The 15,671-nt window shown below is 43.9% G+C and overlaps 1 protein-coding gene across 1 annotated transcript in view; it reads left to right on the top strand.

Annotated features, from left to right (window-relative positions):
- Positions 1–5,914: 5,914 nt before the first annotated feature.
- The window catches only part of LOC310823752 (uncharacterized protein), a gene marked incomplete at both ends in the record, with an annotated part of 236,340 nt that continues 226,583 nt past the window's right edge, over positions 5,915–15,671 (top strand). Inside the window, 8 exons of the mRNA XM_083696598.1 lie at positions 5,915–5,951; positions 6,513–8,322; positions 9,054–9,227; positions 10,715–10,888; positions 12,378–12,551; positions 13,164–13,337; positions 13,453–13,499; positions 13,768–14,300. Of these exons, the coding sequence (XP_083552724.1) occupies positions 5,915–5,951; positions 6,513–8,322; positions 9,054–9,227; positions 10,715–10,888; positions 12,378–12,551; positions 13,164–13,337; positions 13,453–13,499; positions 13,768–14,300 (3,123 nt within the window). The remainder of the gene's footprint in view (positions 5,952–6,512; positions 8,323–9,053; positions 9,228–10,714; positions 10,889–12,377; positions 12,552–13,163; positions 13,338–13,452; positions 13,500–13,767; positions 14,301–15,671) is intronic.

Raw genomic sequence — 15,671 nt, 5'->3', positions numbered from 1 at the left:
GCTTCATCTGCCAGTTTAAAATGGAAAATAGCTTTGATTGACGTCTACTGGACATTCTTACTGCATTAGATTAGATTAGATTAGATAAGGTTCAACTTTATTGTCATTGTGCAGAGTACAAGTACAGAGACAACGAAATGCAGTTAGCGTCTAACCAGAAGTGCAAAAAAAGCAGAAAAGTTCAATGTGAACAATATATACAGGTAGTGCAGTATATGAGCAGTATATGTATTAAGAGTAACATTATAAGCAGAATAAATATAGAATGCAGTATGAACAGTATAAGCAGTATATGAGCAGTATAAGTGGTGCAGTATAAGCAGTATATGTATTAACAGTAACATTATAAGCAGAGTAAATAAGCAGAATAAATATGGAATGCAGTATGAAGAGTAAAAACAGATATGTACAGTATGTACAGATATGTGCAGTGTATTAACAGTAGCATTCTAAGATGAGTAAAAAATAAGGGTATGTGTATTATGAACAGTTTAGACAGATATGTACAGAAGAGCAGTAGTATATAGTATAAGAGCAGTGTGTATAAGTGACGATACAGTATGTACAGTTTATAGGAATGCTATAGGATAAGAGTAGTACAATTGTCCGGAGGCGGGGGGGGGGGTGGGGGGGGTGTAGGGGTTAGTTGGTAGGTTGTCACCTAGGTGCAGAGTTGGAGTTCAGTAGGGTGACAGCCACAGGGAAGAAGCTTCCTCTGAACCTGCTAGTTCGGGTACGGAGAGACCTGTAGCGCCACTCAGAGGGGAGTTAGGTGTACAGTCTGTGGTTGGGGTGAGAAATGTCCTTGATGATGCTGCGTGACTTATGCAAGCATCGCTTGCCCTGGAGAGCCTCAATGGAGGGGAGTGAGGAACCGGTGATGCTTAGGGCAGTTTTCACCGCCCTCTGCAGTGCTTTCCGGTCAGAGGCAGAGCAGTTGCCATACCATACTGTGACACAGTTGGTGGGGATGCTCTCGATGGTCCAGCGTTAGAAGTTCACCAGGATCTGAGGAGACAGATGGACCTTCTTTAGTCTACTCAGGAAGAAGAGACGCTTGTGACCTTCTTGATCAGGGTAGAGGTGTTGAGGGTCCAGGAGAGATCCTCAGAGATGTGGACACCCAGAAACTTGAAGCTGGTGAATCGCTCCACCTCAGTCCCGTTGATGAGGATGGGGGTGTGTGTGCCAGCTTTTGACTTCCTAAAGTCCACAATGAGCTCTTTGGTGTTCCTGGTGTTGAGAGCCAGGTTGTTGTTGGTGCACCACACTGTTAGGTGCTGGACCTCCTCCCTGGGATAGCTCACATAAAAAAACTATCAATTTTTTTTAAATATTATATATATATATATATATATATATATATATATATATATATAGTATATGTGTACATATTATATATCTCTATCTGACAATCAAAGAATCTAGCCTAGTCAAGTAAAAAAGCACTTCTACAACTCTTATTTTTCTGTGATGGATTGACCAGAGCACATATTTTTTGACACAAAAAACATTCATGAAGTTTGGTTCTTTTATGAATTTATTATGGGTCTTCTGAAAATGTGACAAAATCTGCTGGGTCAAAAATATACATACAGCAATGCTAATATTTGGTTAAATGTCCCTTGGCCATTTTCACCTCAATTTGACGCTTTTGGTAGCAATCCACAAGCTTCTGGCAAGCTTCTGGTTGAATCTTTGACCACTCCTCTTGACAGAATCCATGCAGTTCAACTAAATTCGTTGGCTTTCTGACACGGACTTGTTTCTTCAGCACACTCCACATGTTCTCAATGGGGTTTAAGTAAGGACTTTGTGAAGGCCATTCTAAGACCTTAATTCTAGCCTGATTTAGCCATTCCTTTACCACGTTTGATGTGTGTTTGGGGTCATTGTCCTGTTGGAACATCCAACTACGTCCAAGACCCAACCTTCTGGCTGATAATTTTAGGTTTTCCTGAAGAATTTGGAGGTAATCCTCCTTCTTCATTATTCCATTTACTTTCTGTAAAGCATCAGTTCCACTGGCAGCAAACCAGGCCCAGAGCATAATACTACCACCACCATGCTTGACGGTAGGTATGGTGTTCTTGGGGTGAAAGGCCTCACCTTCTCTCCTCCAAACATATTTCTGGTCATTGTGGCCAAATAGCTCAATTTCTGTTTCATCTGACCACAGAACTTTCCTCCAGAAGGCCTTTTCTTTGTCCATGTGATCAGGAGCAAACTTCAGTCGAGCCTTAAGGTGCCGCTTCTGGAGCAACGGCTTCCTTCTTGCACGGCAGCCTCTCAGCCCATTGCGATGTAAAACACGCTTGACTGTGGACACTGACACCTGTGTGCCAGCAGCTTCTAATTCATGGCAGACCTGCTTTTTGGTGGTTCTTGGTTGACTCTTGACCATCCTGACCAATTTTCTCTCAGCAGCAGGTGATAGCTTGCATCTTCTTCTTGATCGTGGCAGTGACACAACTGTGCCATGCATTTTATACTTACAAACAATTGTTTGCACAGTTGATCTTTGGACCTGTAGCTGCTTTGAAATGGCTCAAAGTGACATTCCTGACTTGTTCATGTCACTGATGCGCTTTTTCAGACCATGCTGAGCTCCTTAGACTTTCCCATTGTAGCGTTTTTGGCTGAGTGTAATGAGTGTATCAAACGAGCCCTATTTAAATGGTGACACCAGCTGTAGTCAATCATAATCACTAATAAGAAGTTAAGAGGCCATGCCACAAAGCAAATATGATTGACACAACTTTCACCAAACTTTCACCAAACTTTCACCAAAATTGATAATTCAAGGTGCTGTATGTATATTTTTGACCCAGCAGATTTCGTCACATTTTCAGAAGACCCATAATAAATTCAGAAAAAAACCAAACTTCATGAATGTTTTTTGTGACAAAGAATATGTGCTCCAATCAATCCATCACAGAAAAATAAGAGTTGTAGAAATGATTGGAAACTCAAGACTGCCATGATATACATGTTCTTTCCAAGTGTATGTAAACTTCTGACCACAACTGTATGTATATATTATATCTCTATCTGACAGAGAATCAGAGAATCTACCCTAGTCTATATGGTGTACACACCTCCTCAGAGTAGAAAGGAGAAGCTTGGCCCGGCACAGTGTGTTTGTGTGTGTGTGTGTGTGTGTGTGGTCTTTGGTCTTTTTTAACGTGCTGCATGTGTTCATTGGGTTTATAGCAGGTTCTTTGAGGAGAGGAGAGAGAGGAGGGGACCACTGCCTCTAAAATTAGTCTCTCTGGGGAGAGAGAGGAGGGGACCACTGCCTCTAAAATGAGTCTATCTGGGGAGAGAGAGGAGGGGACCACTGAGGTTGAAGCCATGGGGTAAGAGAAGAGTCTCTGGAGGGCATTTAACAGGAAGATGATGATACTGATGATGATGGTGATGATGATGATGATGATGATAGATACTTCATTCATAACCAGATTAGTGTTAGACACAGAAATGTAGATATATTGTAGTTCACTGCTAACTGTAGCAACAGACAATGTTACAACACTCCCGCGAAGGCGTGTCCACAGAGGAGGAGAGCAGATCCTGGAGGGAGATGGCCACTAAAAACATACAAGCTACTTACAATACAAATATTAATTTGGACTGGTTACTCCGTCCACCAATGTTAGTTTTTTATAATATTCATCTGACCCAGGAACTTTGTTTAACTTTAATAACTTAGTTACAATGGCCTAAAACAACAATGGGTTTTCAATCATACCCCTTTAATGACTGTCCAAAAGGCTTTTCATATCTACAGAGTGGCTACAGAAGTAAAGCTGATGTTGTGGTTTTGACAGAGGCCAGCAGGAGAGACCAGCTTCACCTGTACCCAGCTGTGTGTCCATTAAGAGTGACCAGTCTATGGACCTTCCAATACGCTTCGGAAGAAGACTATCTAATTCTGGTCAAAGGTTAGTTTGAGGTTTAATCCTCATCGTGGTCTATGAGGCTGCAAATAAGCGGTATACAAATTAATTTTATGTTTGACAGGGTACAGAAAGAGAGATCAGCCTCACCTGTACCCAGCTGTGTGTCCATTAAGAGTGACCAGTCTATGGACCTTCCAATACGCTTCGGAAAAAGACCACCTAATTCTGGTCAAAGGTTAGTTTGAGGTTTAATACTCATCGTGGTCTATGAGGCTGCAAATAAGCGGTATACAAATTAATTTTATGTTTGACAGGGTCCAGAAAGAGAGATCAGCCTCACCTGTACCCAGCTGTGTGTCCATTAAGAGTGACCAGTCTATGGACCTTCCAATACGCTTCGGAAAAAGACCACCTAATTCTGGTCAAAGGTTAGTTTGAGGTTTAATCCTCACCGTGGTCTATGAGGCTGCAAATATGCGGTATACAAATTAATTTTGTGTTTGACAGGGTCCAGAAAGAGAGACCAGCCTCCCCTGTACCCAGCTGTGTGTCCATTAAGAGTGACCAGTCTATGGACCTTCCAATACGCTTCGGAAAAAGACCACCTAATTCTGGTCAAAGGTTAGTTTGAGGTTTAATACTCATCGTGGTCTATGAGGCTTCAAATAAGCGGTATACAAATTAATTTTATGTTTGACAGGGTCCAGAAAGAGAGATCAGCCTCACCTGTACCCAGCTGTGTGTCCATTAAGAGTGACCAGTCTATGGACCTTCCAATACGCTTCGGAAAAAGACCACCTAATTCTGGTCAAAGGTTAGTTTGAGGTTTAATCCTCACCGTGGTCTATGAGGCTGCAAATATGCGGTATACAAATTAATTTTGTGTTTGACAGGGTCCAGAAAGAGAGACCAGCCTCCCCTGTACCCAGCTGTGTGTCCATGAAGAGTGACCCGTCAAAGGAGGGTGCAATAGACTTCAGACAAGGAACCGTCACTACTAAACAAGGGTAGGTGTATCATGGGGGATGTGATGAACTACCTGCTAGACTACGCCACCTGTTTGTTTCATGACGTCCTCGGAGGAAACTATAATGAACTCAGGTTCTACTATCAAGAAGGGAGCATGGGAATAAGGCACACAATGCAACAATTATTTATTGTACAGCTTTTAATCACATCATCTTCAGCTCTAGGAGCTCAGCACATATTGATCATTAAAGGCAGAATTTCAAATGTTAGACACAGGAATGTATTATATGTAGTTCAATGCATTCTGTAGGAAACATACAGTGTTGCAACACTCACTAGAAGGCGTGTCCATTAATGTTGACTGGCTACACCATCCCCACTCTCCTTCTCCCAGCGCACCTCAACCCTCCATGGATCCCCTGAATGAACTCCACCAATGTTAGTTTTTTGTAACATTCATCTGACCCGGGAACTATGTTTTGTGGGAAACACTCTTAAGTTATTCTATTTGCGCAACTGGGCCTCATTCACATTTCTCTGGATAAAGACATCTGCTTATTTCTTGTTTTACTCAGAATCCCCAGTGACCAGGTGGAGAGACCAGAGTCAGAGATTCCCAGTGGTCAGTCTGTCCAGAGTCAAAGTGAACTGGCCTCCATATTCAGGGTGAGCTGAATAGAAAGTATGACATGGAAGATGTCAAAGTCATCCCCATACAAAAGTTATTTTTTTCTTGTTTCAATTGCATGCCAAAGTCAAGTGTTTTTTGTATTTAGTCTCTCTACTGTGTGTAAAGGTTTAATCATTATTGTCTATTTCACTCCACTTTACTTTTCTAAATGTTTCAGTCGCTTGAAGACAATGTCATCACTTTAGTGAGAAATGAGGTGAAGAGGTTCAAGAGGCTTATTTCTCCAGACTACCCAGAGTGCTTTGAGATTCAGGGGGAGGAAGAGGAAGTGGTGGATGATGAAGAAGAAGAGAAGCAGGAGAGCAGTGCCAGAGAAGGGGCTCTGAAGATCACACTGCACGTCCTGAGGAACATGAACCAGAAGGAGCTCGCTGACACACTGGAGAAACGTAAGTTTTACTGGTGTTACTGGGCTGAAATATTATTGGACATACAAACACCAGTAAATGTAATTATGATGTATATCCCCATTTGGTCAATCTTTATATTATGTTGCCTCTATAACTTAGTGTCTCTGTAATTACTCCAGTCACAAGATTGGTTGTTTCTGTATAATTGCATAGTAATGGGTTTGGGCAGTTTCCTATAACACAGATGGAATAAGGACTGTTCTTTCCTACACGTGTAGTAATATATCATTCAACTACACTACATAATATGTAATTAATTACTGTATAATTAATTCATAATTAATTACTATATAACAACTTTTTAATTAATAAAACATGTGGTCCTCTGTGGCTCAGTCGGTTGAGCATGGCTTTAATAATGCTTAGGTTGTGGGGTTGATTCCTGCTGGGAGCATATATACTGAAATGTATGCAATCAATGCAATGTAAGTTGGTATGTAACCCTTTGGATAAAAGTGTCAGCTAAATGGCATATATATATATATATATATATATATATATATATATATATATATATATATATATTTACAGTTACTGCAGGTATTGGGGTGTGCCAACATGAATTCAAGTCCTCCCTGAAGACGAAGTTTCAGTGTGTGTTTGAGGGAATAGCTAAGCAAGGCAACCCAATACTTCTCGATAAGGTCTTCACAGAGGTCTACATCACAGAGGGTGGAAGTGGAGAGATCAATAACGAACATGAGGTCAGACAGATTGAGACAGCATCCAGGAGACCAGCAACACAGGAGACACCAATCAAATGCAACGACATCTTCAAGCCTTTACCTGGACAAGACAAACCAATGAGAAATGTGCTGACAAAGGGAGTCGCTGGCATTGGAAAAACAGTCTCAACTCAGAAGTTCATTACGGACTGGGCTGAAGGAAAAGCCAATCGGGATGTCCAGTTCATATTTCCACTTCCTTTTCGGGAGCTGAATTTAATGAAAGAGAAGAAATGCAGTTTGAATGAACTTCTTGGTCATTTCTTCATTGAAATAAAAGAATCAGGAATCTCCAACTTTGACAAGTATAAAGTTCTGTTCATCTTTGATGGTCTGGATGAGTGTCGACTTCCTCTAGACTTTAAGAACAACGAGACATGTTGTGATGCCACAGAGTCAACCTCAGTGGACGTGCTGCTGACAAACCTCATCAAGGGGAATCTGCTTCCCTCTGCTCTCCTCTGGATAACCTCCCGACCTGCAGCAGCCAATCAGATCCCTCCTGAGTGTGTTGACCAGGTGACAGAGGTACGAGGGTTCAACAACCCACAGAAGGAGGAGTACTTCAGGAAGAGAATCAGTGATGAGAACCTGGCCAGCAGAATCAACACACACATAAAGTCATCAAGGAGCCTCCACATCATGTGCCACATACCAGTGTTCTGTTGGCTCTCAGCCACTACCCTAGAGAGACTGTTGGGTGAAGCAGAGAGAGGAGAGATGCCCAAGACTCTGACACAGATGTACACACACTTCCTGGTATTTCAGACTCAACAGAGGAATGTGAAGTACCTTGGAGACCATGACAGAGATCCACAGTGGAATAAAGAACTAATTCTGTCACTGGGAAAACTGGCCTTCAATCAGCTGGAAAATGGCAATCTGATCTTCTATGAGGAAGACCTGAGAGAGTGTGGCATTGATGTCACAGAAGCCACAGTGTACTCGGGAGTGTGCACTCAGATCTTCAGAGAGGAGTGTGGGCTGCAGAAACTGTTCAGCTTTGTGCATCTGAGCATCCAGGAGTTTCTAGCTGCTTTATATGCGTTCCTCACATTCAACCACAGCAATGAGATTCCACTGGTCAAACAGAAATCCTCATCCATGAAGCTATGGTCATTACTCAGACGCAAACCAAAGATTCACACACCACTGATCAACCCCATCATCAACCTACACAAGAATGCAGTGGACAAGGCCTTACAGAGTGAGAATGGTCACCTGGACCTGTTCCTTCGCTTCCTCCTGGGCCTCTCACACGAGTCCAATCAGAATCTCCTACGAGGCCTTCTGACACAGACAGGAAGCAGCTCACAGACCAATGAGGAAACAGTCAAGTATATCAAGAAGAAGATCAGGGAGAATCCCTCTCCAGAGAGGTGCATCAATCTGTTCCACTGTCTGAATGAGCTTAATGACCATTCTCTAGTGGAGGAGATCCAAAGCTACCTGAGCTCAGGACGTCTCTCAGAAGCCCAACTCTCACCTGCACAGTGGTCAGCTCTGGTCTTTGTGTTGCTGACTTCAGAAGAGGAGCTGGATGTGTTTGACTTGAAGAAGTACTCCAGATCAGAAGAGGGTCTTCTGAGGCTGCTGCCAGTGGTCACAGCCTCTAAGACGGCACTGTAAGTAGATGGACAAAACACTGTATTGATACTTGAGCGATGAATGGAGTATGTGATCACTTTTTATGATTTACGGATTAAATGGAAGAAACTGAGTTATTGATCACATGGTCAAAAGTCATTCATAAATTGATTGCACACTTATGTTTCATGTTTTATTGACACACAAATATACGACTTGCTCCAACATGTTCAGTCGCTTTGTGTCTCGACTCCCAATAATGAGGTAGAAAGAGCCATTTCCAGTCGGAGTACTGAACACTGGTTTGGAGAAATACACTCCTGACGTTTTTAAGACTATCGAAATCCACTGGCGCTACCACGGATACTCACACCGCGGCTCAAATGAAGACTTTTGGTCTGACATTAAGCAAATAACATAGGTAGCATATATAATAACATGGCTCGCTGTGTTCACAGTTCAGCTAATGACTTTGTCAGCTTTATTTTAGTGAAAGTTGAATTAGTCAGTTCTCTAGCCAGTGAGTTTACAGTTGGTGCAGTTGGAAGGAGCTCGCCACTCATCTCCAACTGAAAGCTCTATCCATCATTTAAGGCATGAAAAGTATGGATACATGATTAGAAAACATGTTCTATGTTAAAATCCCGAAAATGTAATTATATTGTAATTAGGTGCGGCGACATGCAACTGGAAATGATAGAACACAATACATATGTACATTTTTCTCTGAGTTAAAAAGATTTGATGCTTGTATTTATTCCTCATTCAGGCTGAATGGATGTGACCTCACAGAGAGATGCTGTGAAGCGTTGGCCTCAGCTCTCATCTCAAACTCCTGCCACCTGAGAGAGCTGTACCTCAGTCATAATGATCTAGGTGACGGGGGGGTGAAGCTGTTCTCTGCTGGACTGGGGAGTCCACACTGTCAACTACAGACACTTAGGTAAGGTCTGAGACTATTCTTGTTGTCAGACACATCATTCCTAAGTGTCTGTTACATTATCATTCTATGGAATCAATGATACTTGCACAGAAAGGCTCAATGATTGAGACAGACACTGTACATTATCTTCCAATCAATTACTATATAATGTGCGTGCGTGCGTGCGTGCGTGCGTGCGTGCGTGCGTGCGTGCGTGTGGTGGCGGGGTGGCTGCTCTGTCTGCAACCTGTGAATATGTTTGCCCTCCTCAATTCCTGCCCCACCTGCCCTTAGATCAGCTCACACAATACTACACTAACCCAATAGCTAGCAAATACATTATACCAGACGGAGAAATCCAGTGACTACAAATGTATCCATGGATAATTGCTCCCGTGTTGAGAGCAAATATAACTCTCACTCATGAATTATTATCATAATGACACTGAGGTGAGGTCTGAGACTATTCTTGTTGTCAGACACATCAGTCCTAAGTGTGTTAAATTGTCAATGATACTTGCACTGCAAATCTCAATGATGGAGACAGAACATTTACATGATCTTCCAATCAATTCCTAAACTCTTCACTGTGACAACACTAGTCCTACCACTTTATTTGTATTCCACCTTTTTCTTTTGTCAACTCCCAGACCGTCATCCTGTGCATGCACCCTTAACCTAGGACTACTTTCCCCTACAAAAAGATGAATAAATCAATATAAGGTCCACAATATGAGCGGTCTTCATAATTGAAAAAAAGCGATGAAGGATACCGTCTTACCTATCTCAGATGGGGTGTTTTTGAGTAACCATTTCATAGGGACAGCAACACATGCACAATTCAATAACAAGATGCCGACCTTTAGGTCAGGATGGCCTTGCAGCTGACTCAGCACATCCCCACCAACAGATATAACCCAGGGGACAGATATAACCGCTGTCAACCTGACTGGCTGTCTTGATTCGTACCGTTACTACATAAAATCATAAACGAGTCCAATACTGATCATAAAGGAATCAATGAACAGTGCATGACTGAACAAAATATAATCATCATGACATGGTCATACTGATTTAAAATAGATTGTTGTTTGGCTATATTGATTATAAGAATATCATAAATGACAGATGATAAATCTGTCTCCCCTCACACTATCAAGGAGGGAGCATGGGAATAAGGGAATAAGGCACACAATGCAACAATCATGTATTGTACAGTTTATAATCACATCATCTTCAGCTCTATTTATCAGTGTGTGTGTGTGTGTGTGGGGGGGGGGGGGGCACTCTCTGAATACCATTACTCTCCTCAATTCCTGAACTATCTGGCCTTAGATCAGCTGATGGGGCTCCACAATAATTCACTAATCCAATAACTAGCAAATCTACCACACTTAGAAAAACAATGACTACAAACCTGCCTGCGATTGGCTTGAATCATGAATTCTTATCATAACGCTCCACAGTGATTGATTGGCTGCATGTATTTATTTGTACTCCTCATTCAGGCTGAATGGATGTCACCTCACAGAGAGATGCTGTGAAGCGTTGGCCTCAGCTCTCAGCTCAGACTCCTGCCACCTGAGAGAGCTGGACCTCAGTAATAATGATCTAGGTGATGGGGGGGTGAAGCTGCTCTGTGCTGGACTGGGGAGTCCACACTGTCAACTACAGACACTGAGGTGAGGTCTGAGACTATTCTTGTTGTCAGACACATCATTCCTAAGTTACATTATCATTCTATGGAATCAATGATACTTGCACTGAAAGGCTCAATAATTGAGACAGACAAAGGACATTATCTTCCAATCAATTCCTATAGTGTGTGTACGTGTGCATGTGTGTGTGTGTGTGTGTGTGTGTGTGTGGTGGGAGGGGGTCTGCTCTGTCTTCACTCTCTGAATATGTTGCCCTACTCAAATCTTGACCCACCTGGCCTTAGATCAGCTCATGGGACTACACAATACTGCACTAACCCAATAGCAAGCAAATACATTATACCAGACGTAGAAATCGAGTCACTACAAATGTATCCATGGTTGCTTGCTCCCCTGTTGAGAGAAACTATAACTCTCACTCATGAATTATTATCATAATGACACTGAGGTGAGGTCTGAGACTATTCTTGTTGTCAGACACATCAGTCCTAAGTGTGTTAAATTGTCAATGATACTTACACTGCAAATCTCAATGATGGAGACAGAACATTTACATGATCTTCCAATCAATTCCTAAACTCTTCACTGTGACAACACTAGTCCTACCACTTTATTTGTATTCCACCTTTTTCTTTTGTCAACTCCCCGACCGTCATCCTGTGCATGCACCCTTAACCTAGGACTATTTTCCCCTCCAAAAAGATGAATAAATCAATATAAGGTCCACAATCTGAGCGGTCTTCATAATTAAAAAAAAAAGCGATGAAGGATACCGTCTTACCTATCTCAGATGGGGTGTTTTTGAGTAACCATTTCATAGGGACAGCAACACATGCACAGTTCAATAACAAGAGGCCTACCTTTAGGTCAGGTTGGCCTTGCAGCTGACTCAGCACATCCCCACCAACAGATATAACCCAGGGGACAGATATAACCGCTGTCAACCTGACTGGCTGTCTTGATTTGTACTGTTTCTACATAAAATCATAAACGAGTACAATACTGATCATAAAGGAATCAATGAACAGTGTATGACTGAAAAACTATAATCATCATGACATGGTCATACTGATTAAAATAGATTGTTGTTTGGCTGTATTGATTATAACAATATCGTAAATGACAGATGAGAAATCTGTCTCCCCTCACACTATCAAGGAGGGAGCATGGGAATAAGGCACACAATGCAACAATCATGTATTGTACAGTTTATAATCACATCATCTTCAGCTCTATTTATCATTAAAGGCAGCATTTCAGTGTGTGTGTGTGTGTGTGGGGGGGGGGGGCACTCTCTGAATACCATTACTCTCCTCAATTCCTGAACTATCTGGCCTTAGATCAGCTGATGGGGCTCCACAATAATTCACTAATCCAATAACTAGCAAATCTACCACACTTAGAAAAACAATGACTACAAACCTGCCTGCGATTGGCTTGAATCATGAATTCTTATCATAATGCACCACAGTGATCGTTTGGCTTCATGTATTTATTTGTATTCCTCATTCAGGCTGAATGGATGTCACCTCACAGAGAGATGCTGTGAAGCGTTGGCCTCAGCTCTCAGATCAGACTCCTGCCAACTGAGAGAGCTGGACCTCAGTAATAATGATCTAGGTGACGGGGGGGTGAAGCTGCTCTGTGCTGGACTGGGGAGTCCACACTGTCAACTACAGACACTGAGGTGAGGTCTGAGACTATTCTTGTTGTCAGACACATCATTCCTAAGTTACATTATCATTCTATGGAATCAATGATACTTGCACTGAAAGGCTCAATAATTGAGACAGACAAAGGACATTATCTTCCAATCAATTCCTATAGTGTGTGTACGTGTGCGTGTGTGTGTGTGTGTGTGTGTGTGTGTGTGTGTGTGTGTGTGTGTGTGTGTGTGTGTGTGTGTGTGTGTGTGTGTGTGGTGGGATGGGGTCTGCTCTGTCTTCACTCTCTGAATATGTTGCCCTGCTCAAATCTTGACCCACCTGGTCTTAGATCAGCTCATGGGACAACACGATACTGCACTAACACAATAGCTAGCAAATACATTATACCAGATGTAGAAATACAGTCACTACAAATGTATCCATGGTTAACTGCTCCCCTGTTGAGAGCAACTATAAGTCTCACTCATGAATTCTTGCACCACAGTGATCGTTTGGCTACATGTATTTATTTGTATTCCTCACTCACATGTGGCCTTTCAACTGCCAAATGAAGAGGATTTAAAGCTGCACATGTACATTAGAGAGGAATAATCAGATTCTTGATATCAGATGGAGTGACACTATTTCCCCAGGTTGTCAGGCTGTGGAGTCCCAGAGGAAGGCTGTGTTTCTCTGGCTTCAGCTCTGAGGTCTAATCCCTCCCACCTGAGAGAGCTGGACCTCAGCTACAATCACCCAGGAGACTCAGGACTGGCGCTGCTCTCTGCTGTACAGAAAGATCCACTCTGTAAACTACAGACACTCAGGTAAAGGCTGAATATGTGGCTGGACGTATCAATGAGATTATTGCACTGTATCTATTTCCCTCATGATTGTAAGTGTGTCATCCAACCTCTGTGTGTTCTTCTGTGGTTGATATAGTGTGGACCATGGTGGAGAGTGCAGGCTCAAACCTGGGCTGATCAAATGTAAGTCACCACCGCTGTAGAGAATAGGACTGTGATATTACTCAAGAACCAGGGTACAGCAGAGTTCAAACAGAGCACCAGTATTGTATTCATATGTAAATCTAATATATTAGTAAATGTGAATTAGTTCTATGCCTTGTAAAACACTTTAAATTAATAAGTCATATTTTGTGAAAAAAATAATGTTGCCACAAGACAAGATCACATTTGAATATTTTAAGTTATTCAATCGTATTGATTTGATGATTTTTTTTGCCCTCTCAATCAGATGCCTGTGAGCTCACACTGGACCCAAACACAGCACACAGAGACCTCTCTCTGTCTGAGGAGAACAGAAAGGTGACACTGGAGACAGAGAAGCAGCCGTATCCTGATCACCCAGAGAGATTTGACTCCTGGTCACAGGTGCTGTGTAGAGAGGGTCTGACTGGGCGCCGTTACTGGGAGGTAGAGTGGAGTGGGGGAGGGGCTCGTATAGGAGTGACATATAAAGGAATCAGCAGGAGAGGAGGAGGTAATGACTGTGGGTTGGGATACAATGACAAGTCCTGGAGTCTGAGGTGCTCTGATAACAGTTACTCCGCCTGGCACAATAATAACAGGACTGTCATACCTGTCCCCTCCTCTGGCTCCCACAGAGTAGGAGTGTATCTGGACTGGCCGGCCGGCACTCTGTCCTTCTACAGCGTCTCCTCTGACACACGGACCCTCCTGCACACATTCCACTCCACATTCACTGAGCCCCTCTACCCAGGGTTTGGGTTTTGGCTTGGGTATGGCTGTTCAGTGACCCTGTGTAAACTAGTCTCAGGGAGAACACACTGAACACCAAAGGCTCAAAGATGACGGATCATAACATGATGCAGTTGGATAGTGGTGTGTTTTCACTGAGATGTTGGATGTACAGATGTTCCCTCTCCCAGTGTGTAGGGTGTAGGGTGTAGTGTCTAGTGTCTAGTGTCTAGTGTGTAGTGTGTAGGGTGTAGTGTACAGTGTGTGGTGAACAGTGTGTAGTGTCAGTGTAGCTCTTGAGATGAGTAGCCCTGCCTGAGACCTGTCAGCCCAAATGTCTTCCTCGGACCACAAGGAGAGAGTGGATGTATAGAAGAAATTCAACAGACAGGGAAACAATCCAGATGAATGATTAGATGATCAAATCAGACTGATGATGAACTCTGAGAATAACACAGGAGAGAGTGTCTGTATGTATATAAGAGTTGGTTAGATTGGGTGTTTGAGGTGTGATGCTGGATTACTGTTACACTATGAACGGAGGCGGAACCAAAAGACGGCGCTCAGGGGTATGATTAGCCCGAAGGCGTATTTAATAATAATAACAAGGGAAAGGGGTAGGGGAGAGAAGGAGGGGGGTAATCCGATAGAGTGGTCGTGGGTCGGTCCAGGGTTCGGCAGGCAGGTGGTAGTCAGACCAGCAGGGGTTCGGCAGGCAGGCGGGTAGTCAGACCAGCAGGGGTTCGGCAGGCAGGCGGTAGTCAGACGAGCAGGGGTTCGGCAGGCAGGCGGTAGTCAGACGAGCAGGGGTTCGGCAGGCAGGCGGTAGTCAGACGAGCAGGGGTTCGGCAGGCAGGCGGTAGTCAGACGAGCAGGGGTTCGGCAGGCAGGCGGTAGTCAGACGAGCAGGGGTTCGGCAGGCAGGCGGTAGTCAGACGAGCAGGGGTTCGGCAGGCAGGCGGTAGTCAGACGAGCAGGGGTTCAGCAGGCAGGCGGTAGTCAGATGAGCAGGGGTTCAGCAGGCAGGCGGTAGTCAGACCAGCAGGGGTTCGGCAGGCAGGCGGGTAGTCAGACCAGCAGGGGTTCGGCAGGCAGGCGGGTAGTCAGACGAGCAGGGGTTCGGCAGGCAGGCGGTAGTCAGACGAGCAGGGGTCCGGCAGGCAGGCGGTAGTCAGACGAGCAGGGGTTCGGCAGGCAGGCGGTAGTCAGACGAGCAGGGGTCCGGCAGGCAGGCGGTAGTCAGACGAGCAGGGGTTCGGCAGGCAGGCGGTAGTCAGACGAGCAGGGGTTCGGCAGGCAGGCGGTAGTCAGACGAGCAGGGGTTCGGCAGGCAGGTGGGTAGTCAGACGAGCAGGGGTTCAGCAGGCAGGCGGGTAGTCAGACGAGCAGGGGTTCGGCAGGCAGGCGGGTAGTCAGACGAGCGGAGGTTCGGCAGGCCGG

Source organism: Argentina silus (genome assembly GCF_951799395.1).
Source record: "Argentina silus genome assembly, chromosome: Y".
NCBI classification, from domain to species: Eukaryota; Metazoa; Chordata; class Actinopteri; order Argentiniformes; family Argentinidae; genus Argentina; species Argentina silus.
This window is presented reverse-complemented; position numbering and strand designations above follow the sequence as displayed.